At 44.1% G+C, this 15771-nt stretch overlaps 1 protein-coding gene across 1 annotated transcript in view; it reads right to left on the reverse strand.

Annotated features, from left to right (window-relative positions):
• B3GAT2 (beta-1,3-glucuronyltransferase 2) overlaps positions 1-15771 on the reverse strand; it is a 96424-nt gene that overhangs the window by 21882 nt on the left and 58771 nt on the right. Inside the window, exons 7-8 of the mRNA XM_040473892.1 lie at positions 12068-12076; positions 8670-8814 (exon numbers count right to left, since the gene is read on the reverse strand). Of these exons, the coding sequence (XP_040329826.1) occupies positions 8670-8814; positions 12068-12076 (154 nt within the window). The remainder of the gene's footprint in view (positions 1-8669; positions 8815-12067; positions 12077-15771) is intronic.

The raw sequence follows: 15771 nt of genomic DNA on the forward strand, positions 1-15771 counted from the left end.
TCCCAAGCAGGCTCCGCACTCTTAGTACAAAGCCTGACACGCGGCTGGATCTCAAGAACCATGAGGTTGTGACCTGAGCCGAGATCAAGAGTCAGAAGCTTAACCGACTGAGCCACCCAGGTGACCCCCTTCTCAAAACTTTCTAATGATCCTTTGTTTTGTTTTGTTTTGTTTTTCTCTTATTGATCAGTTTCTTTTTGGAATATTTCATCTAAATCAAGGGCCAGTGTTTATCTCCACATGCCATCGTGCACACCTAGTTAGTTCACTGAATGATAATGAGCACAGGTCCACCAGCCAAGAAAGAAATGAAACCCATCATGAGCCCAAAGCAAAGAGTTTGCATGTTCTTAAGTATTACCTTCAAGAATGATCTGAAATAACTATATGCAGTGAAAATTCAAACTTTCACAGAACAGCAGGAACTTCTGCAGTTATCTGTTCTCATCTCAACTTCACCATAACCGAGAAGGCAGGTGGTCTGATCCCTAATCTATAGGTGGGGAAACTGAGCTAGTGCAGCCTGCTGTGTGCAGTGGAGCCTGGGCAGCAGCGACGCCCCTCCCCCACAGCTGCCTGCAGAGATGTAGCCACTACCATATTCAGCCATACACAGCACTGAGTTGAGTCCCCTGGACAAACGCATGAGCCATCTGAACTCTGATGACACAGGAACACATAGACCAATCTTGCTTCCTGATGAAGAGACGGATCATTCAAGTGTCTACAGTGTTGTACCAAGTGCTTTGCATTGAATATCCTATTCTGTGAGGAAGTCCATTCTGCTGTTCTGCAGCTGAAGACAACAGAGGCTCAGAGAACAAGAAGTGGGTCACTGGGCTGTAAGCGGGTGAAATGGAATTCAAAGCCAAGTGGGAGCGCCTTCTCCAGAGACACACTAACCTGAGTTTGATCACTGTGCAACTTTGGATGTGTTACTTAGTATGTCCAGGCCTCAATTTCCTTATATTTAGAGGAGGATAATGATACAAGCACATCCCTTGCAGAACTGAGTGAAGGTTAAATAAGAATGCACACAGGGTGCCGAAGAATGCCTGATGCCTGGCAAATGCTCAGTAAACAATAGTCATTAAGTCTTCTGGGTTTCCCAGATACAAGGGAAGCTTCTGATTTTCAAAATTCTTAGTTCTGAATGAAAACTTTACTTACTGAAATTCTGCAGGACACCACTCCACTTCCCCCAAGCCCCACTAGAACCTGGCCGCCCCAACATCAGGTACCCTAGAGAAAGACCCTGCTTATGAGCACACAGATGCACAGGTGCTCCTTACCCACACACCCACCTTAACCCAACACAGACATAGTACATGGGCATAGAACCAAACATGTTGTTGGGGCCATTAAAAGTCTCTAGAATGCACCTCGTTCTGGAAATAGCTAAGAAATGGGCAACAGGCGACCTTTTACCCTCACACTTTACCACCATCCCTGTAGTGTTGTAAGTTCTCAGGACAGAATGACAGTGCCCCTGCAGCTGCAATTCTGTCCCAGAGAGCCCTCACACCACTCTAGTGACAGTCACACTGCAACAACCTAAGGACAAGGTCCCAAGTCCCCAAATCCTGCACTGAAAGGCGCCGTATTGTCACTCTACTGAGAACACTAACTTTATCTCCCTTATACAAAACAGTCATGCATTGAAAACAGCACACTTAATTTACAAATGGCTTCAAAGTGGCAACAAGGTTATTACCTCCCTTTTCTTGCATTATTTATATTTATGAAGCTAAGTCAAATGTTGCCGATTTTGGCTATGCTCATTCGGCTTTGATGATGATTACCTGATCCCATCTAGGCTGAAGTTTACCACTACATTATCTACCAAGAAACGGTTTGCCAAGTGAATTGAACCAGGCAAAATTCCTTGTCAACAAACATCAAGAGAAAGAAAGCCCTGTACAACTGTTACCTCCCAAGAGCCCAACTCCAACCCTCTGTAAGGACAGCACATACACAATGAATCCAGGGCCTGAAAACTTGGCAAAGAATAGGATTTTCTTTTTCCCTAATGCGCAGATTCCTATTTTTATTATTATTTTCCTAGTTTTTAAAACTGGTATTCTGGTTAACAGAATGTTCTAATTACCTGAAATCACCATATATCTCTGCATATATGTTACAACTCAAAGCAAATTACAAATTACACCAATTAAAATCAAAATTAAATTTAATATATCCATTATCACCATACCATACAACAGTGTTAAAAATACCTAAAATTCTGCTAATTCATGGGCAGAATCTGAAATGGCTTGTTAAAATTTCATAAATATCTGGGGCACCTGGGTGGCTCAGTCGGTTAAGCATCTGACTTCAGCTCAGGTCATGATCTCATGGTTCATGAGTTTGAGCCCCACAATGGGCTCTGTGCTGAAAGTTCAGAGCCTGGAGCCTGCTTCGGACTCTGTGTCTCTCTCTTTCTCTGGCCCTCCCCTGCTCGCACTCTGTCTCTCTCAAAAATCAATAAACATTAAAAAAAAATTCATAAATAGCTAATATCTATTTATAAGGCCTTCTGTCACTCCCCAAACCCCTCCCTCAGACCCCATACCCTCACCTGGATGGCCACCCCACCATTCATTCATTCTGCACCTGCCATCACATGGTTCTCAAGTCACACTCCCAATCCCATCAGCCCCTAACTCAAAAATTTCACAAATCCTCCAACATCCACAGAAATGAAGACAAATTTCTATTTCAGCAATCGATCCTCACAATCTGACCTGTTTGCCTCTCCCCTAAGAGCTACACACACCCAGGGGTTTGCTGTCCCCTAAACTGACCCAAGTGCCCTGACCCAGGTGAAGCCTGCCTCGAAGACCCCTCTCAAGGGCTACCTCCTCCATGACCCTTGCCCAAAGTGCCCTCAATGGCAGTTCTCCTGTCTCTTAAAATGTAAACCTAAAACATTCCATTCACACCTCATTTTTGTATGTCATGATACAGTAAGTTACATATGTGTCATACATATTCTCTCTGCTGATACAAAACTACTTGGGGGCAGGGGCCGTGTATCCCTTACAGGCTCCACACAGTCCCACATTCAATCAGTGTTTGCAGAGTTCAGTCCATGGTGTTCCTCCCGCACCATTAATATTTGGCAGACGGCCAGCCTCCAATAACCAGCCCCTCCACCTTCCTAGGTCTTGGTTTCCTTACTTACCTCACCTCCTTATTAGGAATTAGAGGTGATTCTGCCATGGTGAACTTGTCTATCTAAAGGTCCCAATCCCAACCATCCCCCCAACTTCCTCTCTTTTGGGGATTCAACACAGCTCTTTTCTCTCACAATTTCAACTTCTCTTCTTACATTAAAAGGAAACATAAAAGCAGTTCTCCTACCCCTTGAAACTGCTACCATCTCTCTTCCCTTCTCAATCCTGCCATATTTCTCGAAAGAGTTGTTTCTGGCCCTCTTCGTGCTGCTTACCACCCCTCCCCCTGCACCCACCATTCACCCTACTTCCCCTACAGGTCTCTTCTAAATCATGGATCAGATTTTCATTTTAAGAATGGCCCTTTACATCTCTAGAGACCTAGAAACTACTATACACTAGAAATGGTGATAAACCACAAAGGGACGGAGAAGCTAGGTGTCAACAGAAAAAGTATAAACACAGTGGGCCACATACAACCTCAATCCTTAGAATCAGAACTTGTCAAAACTCACACCACCTAGAGCCAGACCTCAGAAAGCCTCCCACCCATCCTGTTCCTTACACAGATCTGCTTGCAGGCCTCCCAGCTACTTCTTTCTATGACATCCTCTGTGATCACTCTCCTGCCCAAGTGCAACCTCCTTAATCCTTTCAGGGACTGAACTTCCTCCTCCTCTTTGTTCTACTGGACGTCTAACTTTCCTCAGGCAATTCTGACAAACCTTTACTCCTCTTGAATTCAGGCCACCTATTCTCCCATATATCCCCTGTTCCAGGGAACAGCCTACAAGGTCCTAATTGCTACCAACCATCTCCATGACACCATCTATGTGCTTCTGGCTCTCACATTCTCACAATCACCAAGCACCCTCCTCTTTCACATCCATGACACAAGGCATCCAACAATCAAATTCAGGACTCATCCACCTTTTCCCACTGGTGACTGCTGCCACTGGTCCACCTCCCCACCCTCAGGATGGGCCCTGCCCCCTTCCCTGGCCTCCACCCCCCTACAGCCACTTTAAATGACTGCTCCCTGGGATGTCACCCGTGGGTGCTCATCTAATCCAGAACTTCAACACACCCATGTCCACAGGACTCCAGGCTAGGAAACTGACAGTCCTCCTAGACTTCTCATCCCTCTCTGTAATGCATATGGGAGAAGCTATTGTATCACTTCACAATCACATCTCGTTTTTAGGAGGCATGAAATCATCCACAGAGGAAACTGTAAGTGACCCTGAGACACCACCTAATGTACCCTTTGCTTTTGTAGATGAAAGCATTAGGAAAACAGAGATGTGGTACACACTCTTCTTTATGCTATGAAAGTTATCCTTTTTGAGCTTGTGGGATGATAGAAAAAAAAAATCGATCTGGTCTTTGTGCCTAGTTCTCATCGTGCAGCTTATAAAAGCCTTAGCGTTTCCTGAGTGTTGGGAGTGACTTTGTTATGCTAATGAGGTGGCTGCTGTGGGTCCCTGGACAGCTCCGGAGTGGGGGCTGGTTACTGGAGAAACCCAATACACAATCAGAAGGTTGGAAAGTTGGGCCACACTGCCGACCTCTGGGGACAGAAGCTAGAGACGGAGTTCAATTGTGTGGTGGCCACTGATCCAATCAATCATGTCTACATAATGAAACTCCAACTAAATACTCTGAACACACAGGTTCAGTGGAGCTTCCCAAGCTGTGCACACATTCATGTGCTGGGAGGGGGATACATCCTGATTCCACAAGGAAAAGGCACAGAAACTACGTTCTCTGCCAGACTTCACCCCATGTGTCTCTTCATGTGGCTGGTCCTAATATGTATCTTCTGTAATAAGACTGTGGTAGAAATAGAGCATGATCCTGAATTCTAGGAGCCCTTCTAGTAAATTGGCAAACCTGAGAGAAAAACAAATTTATAGTCAGTCAGGAGTGCAGTTGTCCTGGGGACCCCCAGAGTGTTGCTGGTTAAGTAAGGGCAACTGTGTGGGGTCGGAGCTAACTCTGGGTGGTGAGTGGTGAAGCTGAACAACAGCGCACATGGCTGGATTTTTACCGGAATAGAGTCCCTACTGCAAGCCAGGCACTCAACTGGGAACGGAATATACTCTCATCAAAGGAGCACAGTGCCCGCCTGCCACCTCTCAGAGTTAAGCATGAAGTGCATGCACACGTTGAGAATTCAAAACAAATCTCAGCGTTAAGTTCTGAATTTGAACAAGTCTACACCTCCTGGCAAGGCTCGAGATTACTTTAAGCTCAGTTCTTTCAGGCAATGGCTCTTATTGACACGTCCCTGGAAGTGGCCAATGTTGGTCTGTCACTTGAAAGTAACTCCCTGACTTCAAAAAAGAGCTAAAACCTCTGTGTGGGCTGCCTTGCCTTTCGTGTAAGAACCAGCCTGTGGTCAGATGCCCGAGGTGCAGGAGCTGAGCCCGAGGCTCAGACAAGCAGACATATTCTAGGTTTCACAGGCTTGGCAGAGCAACGTGGCCGCTAACCCACTGCAGAAGCCACCTGCGTGCGGCTTCCAGGGCAAGGACTGCCTCCGACATGCTGTTCCACCTTGTGGGTGGCTCTTTAACTTTTTTGTTTTTTGTTTTTCAGTAGCAATCATTACCAAGTTTTTTGTTTTTTTTTTTTTAACTATTCCCCAGGGCAATAGAAATAATCTTTACTTCTCTATTAACATCGTACATGTAATTCCAAAACAACGTTTCCTCATCTGGGAGCAAAAATAGCAACTATGAAGTCCAAAACGGCAAAATAAAGACAGACACCAAATCTGTCTCCCTGAATGACATGAAAACTTACGGTTCCGATGTCTGATACTCAAATAAACTTCTCGTGGTGGGCAATGCTGTGACTTCCCAGGAATATAGGCAGGACAGACCCTGAGGGGCTTCTACAAATGTGCTCACCCCTCAAAGCAAGACAGTTGGGGAAATGTTCCCTGTTGGTTAAGTTTCAATTCTTAATCAGTTTGTGAAAATCCAGGAGGGACCCAGGCTCCAGCGCTGTCCTTTCCCTCAGCCACCACAGACCATTTTCTACAGGACTTCCCTGACCTTCTAGAGTGCAGCAGGAAACTGGGCTTCCTGCTTCTCTCTCCTTCTAGACTGTGAGCGCTTACAACTCAGAAATGAAGTGGGAAGCACCATTTGTACATGAAGGTCCAAAAGGTCTTTTCCCTCTTCCCACAGAGAGTACATGAATCTTAAGTGAAATGCAAACGAAGCTGTGAATTTTCAAGTTTTAAAATGAGAACTCCCTCCAAATCAGAATTATTATACTATCAACTAAATCACACTCCCTTAAGGCGTCCAAAAATACTAATAATTTACTGAAAACTAATTTGCAAAGCAAGTTCACGTATGAAGAAAATTAAGTGTGGCAAAAGTTGTTTTCTTCAAGACAGAAATCTTATTCCTATTTTGAAACAAGGATAATTAGGAAACATGCAAATCATTCATATTTTATGATACTTCTTATATGATGCTTTGAAAATATACTGAAATGCTTAGAAAAAGCCAAACATCAGTCATGTCATGGAGCAAAGTCTCCCAGAGCAGTGAAAAGGTATCAAATAGTTTGTCACAGGCCAGGCCTAATGTATAAATCCCATGCGCCTTTCTTGAATTTTAAATATATCTATTTGGATCCAAATTCTGAGGGGAATCAATGCAGATGTTCAGTGGGTCTACTGGATACTTGTTCATCTATGTAAAGTTCTTATAACAAAATCCAGGAAGACTTACCCAAGTTGCCCTCACCTTGAAGTTACCATGCAGGGTTATAAACAGAGATCTTGTGTGTTAGGGGACAGGTCTGCCCAGCCTGTGGTGAAGCAAGGCTCTGGGAAAAGTAAGAACCAAACACCTGTCAGCAGGCTGCTTTAGCAGCCATGAACCCTCACTTAGAATCCAGGGGCCCAGGCTTCTCTCTGAGCTCTTTGATGGAAGCCAGGAGAAGGAAGAGTACATTAACAAAGACCTCAGAGGTCATTCATGCTACATCTCATTCCACACGCAGGGAAACTAAGTCCCAGGGAAGCAAAAGACTTTGAGCAGAAAACTTAGAGAACACTAGGCAAAGTTCCACTTCTTATCAGCAAGAGACCAGATTCTCAGAAGACACATTATGGTCAGCCTTCTCTTTTCAGAGCCACGAACTCACACTTGCCTGAGGAAAGGCCTCTTTTGGGAATTCTCAGGACCTTCTAAATATGGCTGACCTACTCTCCATCTGTCTTCAGGAAAATGCTTTGGCTGAGAGGCCAGCTCAGCTCCCAGGCTGCAAGAACTGAAGACCAAAGGGCAAGGCCAGGGCTGGAGAGGGGAGCCCGGGACAGGGTGACGAGGGAAGGGTAAGAACTCCAAGCTGTCCTTGGGGTCTGAGACCATGGCACACATTTACACAAAACTGGCCCTCAGGAAATGTTTGTTAAATGCGGAGTAAAAATATCCTAGTTTGTCACCTCCCGTGACAAAGCTGCCACCGTGCCATGCGCAAGAACTTTCCCCAATAACTCTTACTCCTGGTATCCTTCATGATCTTGCTCCCTCAATTTTATAGTGTCGTCAGAATAAAAATGATGAATCCAGTTCAGAACACAGCCCTCATCCCATCGGCATTGTGAGCGTGGAGGTCTCGACTGCAGGTGGGAAATACACACAAAAGACCGGCTAAGCACAGGGGGACAGACAGACAGAGCTGTGTTCCAGAGCTGAAGATTGATGGGATTAATTTTGAAGCTTTTCTGCCTCCATCTTCTAGGTTAGATGTCAGTGATGAATCTCGCCTCTACGCCTCATGTTTTAAACTGCATCCTTCCAGTTACCAGAGGCATCATTTTATATAACCCACAGAAATTGAGTCACTTTATGATAACATAGCACTTTAGGACTTGTCGACTACTACAGGTCTTAATTCAGTTGGCCGGTCAGAGAATAAAAACTTTAAAAGACAGTTATGCTCAGTTAATAAGTGTTTGAAAAGCCAGCAATCCAATTTTATGTTCCAGCTATTAAATGTATCAGTAACTACCAAATTTATCAATAAGCATGACAAGGATTAGCTTGTGAATTTCACATCACTGTTACATTTATCAGTAAGCACATGAGGTACTGACACTAACTGGCATTAGTTAGCACTGAAAGGTACAGGTAGTGGCCCAGCCTAGGTCTCACCACTGACCTGACACCCAGCCCAGCAAAGGCACAAACATTTGTTGGACGAAGGGACAGCTGCACAAACAGCTGACAAAAATGGAACAGAATGAGCATTTTCCAATTGCCCACAAAACCCATTTCTGCTTCAATTAATCAAAACGCCTGTCTTGAAAGTTTACTCAGATAGTTCATCTGCTGAACAGAATACGATCTGGGGTTTTAACCGAAGTGGTCTTTCAAAGCTTCCTTCCTCCAGGACAAGGTTATAAACAGCGGCACCGGCAAGAATGATCAGGGAGGAGCAAGCGTCACCATCCACACTCCTCACCTGCCATGTCGATGGCAAAAGGCCTGTCTGCTCTCCAGCCGGTGTACCAACCAACGACTTTGCCGTTTTCCACCAACGGACGTTCATAGCGTCGCCCGCCAACCAGGCCCACTGGCCAGACAGAGACCTTGCGTGTAGTTCGCATCTATAAGAAGGGGAAAGAGATGTGGTTTAAGTTTCCTTAGAAAATAACTCGAAGGGAAGAAAGAAATGTGAGCCACACAGGAGAATAGGGGTGGGGAGGCAGAGACTGGAGACTCAAAAGTTGAAGGTTTCCGGACAGAACCCTGCTGCTGGCAGACTGCTGCCCAGTTGGCTGCTGCTGAGCTGCTTGGCACCATCGGCCGTCCTCGGTCACAAACTCAGCTGGCGGCTCAAGGCTTAAGAGAAACAAAGTGGGTGTCAATATCTGAACGGCACTTTTTTGAAGCTAAGCTATACCATCAAAAGTATTTTCTATTGGTTTCAAGGTTGGATCTGCATACCTTGCGTCTTCCGAACTGAGGGTGACTTCCCTTTAGGAAACTCAGTAGCAGCAAAAATTTCACTCAGAGAAGCCAGAGGAGTTGCCTTCCTATGAATTTTTTATTGTTATCAACACAGAAATCTTGGCTGGGGGCATTAACAATGGCATCCAGGGGCACCTGGGTGGCTCAGTTGCTTGAGCGTCTGACTTCGGCTCAGGTCATGATCTCACAGTTTGTGGGTTCGAGCCCCGCATCGGGCTCTGTGCTGACAGCTCGAAGCCTGGAGCCTGCTTCGGATTCTGTCTCCCTCTCTTTCGGCCCCTCCCCCACTCTGACGCCCCATCTCTCTCTCAAAAGTAAATAAACATTAAAAAAAGTAATAATGGGGGCGCCTGGGTGGCTCAGTCGGTTGAGCTTCCGACTTCGGCTCAGGTCATGATCTCACGGTCCGTGAGTTGGAGCCCCGCGTCAGGCTCTGTGCTGACAGCTCAGAGCCTGGAGCCTGCTTCAGATTCTCTCTCCCTCGCTCTCTGACCCTCCTCCATTCATGCTCTGTCTCAAAATAAATAAACATTAAAAAATAAATTAAAAAAAAAAGTAATAATGGCATTCAGATACAGAACAGATACCAGGCATTCTCCAGAGTGACGAAAAGAAAAACATACCCTACATCCTGCCTTTTCAGGGAAACTGGGTCCAGCTAGAAAGGAGCACACCTCACGCATGCAGCTGGAGAGGCTGGCCCTCTTCCCACACACCCTGTTGTATCTGGTGAAGTTTTCATCAGACCGTGTTCAACTCAAACTTATTTACTGGATTTCTGTAAGGGCAAAGACATGTTCGCAACAAAGCTTCCTGGCACTGGGCAGGCAGCGTTTTTGGGCAAACCACGGCCACCGCCAGAGGACGTGTTGAACAAGCCGTAAGCAGCCCACATGACACCTCTGTGCAAACTAGAAGGTTCCCATTTCCTGAGCACACACACGTGCAGGGGCTGGCAGCTTGGCCATTAAAGTCCAGGCTGGTTTCAGCTCACTCACCCTCTCAGCTGGGGGTGTCCTGGGGCATGACGTACACAGCTGCCTTCGGAGGGCCTGTTGTCATTACAAGTTCAACACCAAAGCTTTACCTTATATTTACTATACAACTGAGCCATGATCAGTTAACCAATGGTTAAAATAATGATTACCAATCAAGGATTTTTTTTTTTTATGAAAGGAAAATTATATACTTGGGAAATATTTTCAAGTACAATTCAAGTGAAAGTCATAGTAACCAGAAGCTCCCATTTGCCAGGAATTCCAATTTTATTTATTAATCTCTCACCTCACTCCAAAAAAAAAAAATTTAAGAGTGTGAAACATTCCAGGTAATAAAAATCTCACTGCATCAGTCGTCCACAAATCTGGAATTAGTTTTATGGTCTATTACTTTCTCAATAAATTAATCACCACTGCCTTGTGCTCATACTAACTTATATGAGGATTTTTAAAAAGTTCTACTGAAGTAGAACTGACTGCAGGAAAGAGTGAATAGTTCTGAGATTACTAAAACTGCTTATAAGGCCGGCCCTCGGATGGCATCTGGGAACTTGGCTTTTGAAACAGTCCTTATGCTGATAAAGTTGTTTTGTCTGCCTAGGCACCGAACACCTGTTTTCCTTTGGGGACCCTGAAACACTTGGGAGGGCAAGAGGTGCCTATGTGACCAGCCCCCATTAAAACCCCTAAACGTTACATGGGTTTCCCAGGGCATTAACATTGCACACCTGTGGTTATAGTTTTGCTGCCGGAGGGAAGATGTGCTTGCGGGATCCCTCATGGGAGGGAGAGAACGTAGGAAGTCTGCACATGGATTCCTCCAGACCCTTCTTCCTGGTGTCTTTCTCCCTCGTTGATCTGGCCACATATCCATACCGCGTCACTGTAATAACTCTAAGCCACAAGTACAACTATATGCTGGATGCTATGAGTCCTAGTAAATCACCAGACATGGGGGTGGTCTTGGGGGACCCCTGAGAGATGTATTTTTTTTTAAATGTTTATTGTTGAGAGACAGAGAAACAGAGTAAGCAGGGGAGGGGCATAGAGATACACACACAGAATCTGAAGCAGGCTCCAGGCTCTGAGCTGTCAGCACAGAGCCCGTCGTGAGGCTGGAACCCAGGAACTGCGAGATTGTGACCCTAGCCAAAGTCAGACGTTTAACCAACTGAGCCACCCAGGCGCCCCTAAAATGTATTTTTACAGCGTAAAACTTGATACATTTTGATACATGTATATAGCCACGAAACCATCACCGCAATGAAGATATCCATTATCCTGCAGAGTTCCCTTGGGCTCATTTTTAAATCCATCCCTACCATCACTCTCCACATCCCCAGTGCCCCTATCTGTGCATTCCCCACACCACTGGTCTCCTGTCACTATGCATTAGTTTGCAACTCACAGACTCATGTATGAATGGAATCATACAGCATATACTTTTTAAAAAATAATCTTTAGGGGCACCTGGGTGGCTCAGTTGGTTAAGCGTCCGACTTCGGCTCAGGTCACGATCTCACAGTTTGTGAGTTCGAGCCCCCCATTGGGCTCTGTACTGACAGCTCAGAGCCTGGAGGGAGCCTGCTTTAGATTTTGTGTCTCATTCTCTCTCTGCCCCTCCCCCACTTGTACTCTCTCTGTCTCTCAAAAAAAAAAATGTAAAAAAATTTTTAAAAATCTTTAAAAAATGTTTATTCACTTTTGAGAACATGTGAGTGGGGGAGGGGCAAAGAGAGGGGGAGAGAGGATCTAAATCGGGCTCTGCACTTATAGCAGTGAGCCCCATGTGGGGCTTGAATTCACACATGAACTGTGAGATCCTGACCTGAACCAAAGTCGGCCACCCAGGTGTCCCCAGCATATATTTTTTTTATTTAGCTTCTTTCACTCTGCGAAACTATATAACAATTCATCCATGCTATAATGTGTTTCAATAGTTAACTCCTTTATATTACTGAAGTACTTTGTTGTACGGATGTGCCACAGTTTTTGTTTTGTTTTGTTTTTTCCATTTGCCTGTGGATGGACAGTTGGGTTGTTTCAAACTTCTGGCTATACAGACAAAGCTGCTATGAACATCTGTGTACAAGTCTATATGCACTTCATTTTGTTTTCTAAATATTTTTGAGAGAGAACGCGCACACACACATGAGCGGGGGAGGGGCAGAGAGAGAGGAAGACACAGAATCCGAAGCAGGCTCCAGGCTCCGAGCTGTCAGCACAGAGCCTGACATGGGACTTGAACTCACAACCTGTGAGATCATTACCTGAGCTGAAGTCAGACACAACCAACTGAGCCACCCAGGTGCCCCCATTTTTTGTTTTTGATAGATACCTGAGTGGAATGGCTGGATCACATGGTACACGTACATTTAACTTTTTACGAAACTGCCAACTTATTTTCCAAAGTGGTTGTGCCATTTTTCATTCTCACTAGCCACGTGAGAGTCCCCATTACTGCACATGCTCAGCTCAGCAACACTTGGTGTGGTCGATGTTTCGTTTTAGCCATTTTAACAGGTACGAGTAGTATTTCATTGTGCTTCTAATTTGCATTTTTCTAGTGACCAATTATGTTGACTATCTTTTCATGTGCTTGTCATCCATAATCTCTTTGAAGAAATATTTATGCAAACCTTTTGACTATTTTTAAAATTATTTCCTTACTATTGAGTTTTGAGAGTTATTTATATATTCTGCATACAAAACCCTTCACAGATACCTGATTTACAAATATTTTATCCCAGTCCGTGGCTTATCATAATGTTCCCTCATAATAATGTGTTTTGAAAAACAGAACTTTTAATGTTGATGAAGTCCAATTCATCAATTTGTTCACAGATCATGCTTTTGATGTTGTATCTAAAATATCTTTGCCTAACTCAAGCTCACAAGAGTTTTCTTCTCTCTCCAAGTATTAGAGTTGTAGGTTTTACATTTAGGTTATGATTTTGAGTTGATTTGTGTGTATGGTGTGACAGACAGACTGAGGTGATTTTCCTTCTCCTCCTTGCGGATGGATATCCAACTGTTCCAATTGTAACGTGCACATGGGTATGTGACTGTCCTGGAACAACTCCATGGTCTTTGGACCTTTGTCAAAAGTCAGTTGCCATATACGGGTGGGCTTATTTATGGACCTACTCCTCTGACCCACTGGTCTGCTTGGGTGATCCTGATGCTAATATACTGTCCTGATTTACTATGGCTTTATAATAACTCCAGTAATCAAGTAGCATTAGCTCTCTTTGTTCTTCTTCCAAGTTTTGACTGTTCTAACTCCTTTTCCTTTCCATAGGAGTTTCACAGGCACATTGTTCATTTCGGCAAAATGTGATTGGGTTGCATTAAATCTATAGCTCAATTTGGTGAGAACGAACAGCTTAACAGAATGGAGTCTTCTAACACATGAACATAATACAGCTCTTCATTTACTTAGATCTTTTCCATGTAAAAAATTTTTTAAAAAATTGTATTTATTTATTTTGAGAGAGTGAGCACATGTGAGCCAGCGGGGGAGGGGCAGAGAGAGGAGACAGAGAATCCCAAGAAGGCTTTGTGCTGTCAGCGCAGGGCCTGATGCCAGGGCTCAAACTCACAAACCGTAAGATTGTGACCTTAGCTGAAATCAAGAGTCAGATGCTTAACCGACTGAGCCACCCAGGCGCTCCAGATCTTTAATCTTTCTCAGCAATGTTTTCATGATTTAATTTTTGAATCAATAGCAACATTTAATGCTTTTGTGTCCTACGTCTTCTCCATATGGGGAAAAAAAATCCAGAAAATTTACTAAAATCTTCACAGAAATATAGCCCTCTCCCAACTCACTCCACCTTCAAATTCCTGTTCCCTCACACACTGCAGAAAATATAAACATTTCTATTTTTTGTTTTATATATCAAACATGCCAAATATACAAAGAAATCAAATTAAATGTAACCTGTGTTTTTCTTCAATTGATACAATGGCTCTCTATTTATTGTAAAGGCACTAAAAATAGTACTGTTCGTTTTTGATATTTCCTTAAAGTGTTTATGATTTTTCAGCCCCTAAACTGCTCTTGCCCAGAGCAGTAAATTTTCAAATATGGTAAACATTGGTAAAAAGACCCCATCTCAGACTTGTGTGTCTTCTTGAAAATGGATAGGTTGAGGGGTCCCTGGATGGCTCAGTTGGTTAAGCATCCAACTTTGGCTCAGGTCATGATCTCACAGTTTGTGAGTTTAAGCCCAGTGTCGGGCTCTGTGCTGACAGCTCAGAGCCTGGAGCCTGCTTCAGATTTTGTGTTTCTCTCTCTCTCTGCCCACCCCCACTTGTGTTCTCTCAGAAATAAATGTTTAAAAATTAAAAAAAAAGAAAAGAAAATGCATAGGTTATGCTCTGCATACATCAGATGCCAGAAAATTCTTAAGTGTGTAAGCACTTAACTGAAATGTGGGCCACGTGTAATGAGTTAAGCAGTGTGTGCCTGAGCAGGGCAAGGGACAAAGCTCACAATCAGGAGAGGAGGAGAGACAATAAAAGAGAAGTCAAAACTGTTTTTAAAATAGGAAGAGGGTGCCTGGGTGGCTCAGTTAGTTAAGTGTGTGATTCTCAATATCAGCTCAGGTCATGATCCCAGGGTTGTGAGATCAAGTCCCCCCATCAGGCTCTACACTGAGTGTGGAGCCCGCTTGGGATTCTCTCTCTCCCTCTGCTCCTCTCCCCTTCTCTCTCTCTCAAATAAAAATAAAATAGGAAGACAGAAATCACCATTAAAGAGAATACTCCTCTCCCCTTCTCTCTCTCAAATAAAAATAAAATAGGAAGACAGAAATCACCATTGAAGAGAATAAACCATAACTGTGAGACCACCAGTAAGGGGATTAAACATGACCCCAGCGCATTTTATGGCAGGCTTTTCACTTCCGCTGGGCCATGGAAGACATGTAGGATTTGGCCCATAGACTGAGGAATAGCCTCAGGTTCCAAGTAATGAGATGAACCAAAGAAGCAAAACTTCACATTTCTGTGCCAGTTTCTCGCTAGAAAATGAAGGTTTACCTTAGCACATTCCAAGCTAACACTTACCTGTTTTTTTTTTTTTTTTTTAAGAGAACGGGGTGTTAAAAGGTGAAAGAGTGACTATTTGAATGCAGGTGAAAAGGCAGGATTATATTGCCAAGTATGCTAAATTTAAAAAAAGTTTTGTCATTTGAGTATAATACTTTGGAAAGATCCAGATGCCCTTGCCACGTGTGCACTGTTCTGAGAGTCAACATGAAATGCTTCATCAGACACGCAGCCCCCCGGCACACCACCACTGTGCTACATAGAGTGTGCCAGACATTTCAAAGGAAAATAGCACATCTATTTACAGAACTTCCTCATTTCACCCCTGGGATCTATCCTTTGTTCCGTGTCCTTTTCACTCAATCTATGCTCTTGAAGGATTCCTTGGCAGCCACCTTCTTTTCTGAGGAGGGGGGGGGAATGTAACAATGACTATTAAAAGCAAAAACACTTTTTTAAGAAAATTTTTTAATATTTATTTATTTGTGAGTGACACAGAGACAGAGACAGACTGAGAGGCACAGAGCAGGAGCAGAGGGA

Source organism: Herpailurus yagouaroundi, unplaced genomic scaffold (genome assembly GCF_014898765.1).
Source record: "Herpailurus yagouaroundi ecotype Mexico unplaced genomic scaffold, PumYag 139, whole genome shotgun sequence".
Taxonomy (NCBI): Eukaryota; Metazoa; Chordata; class Mammalia; order Carnivora; family Felidae; genus Herpailurus; species Herpailurus yagouaroundi.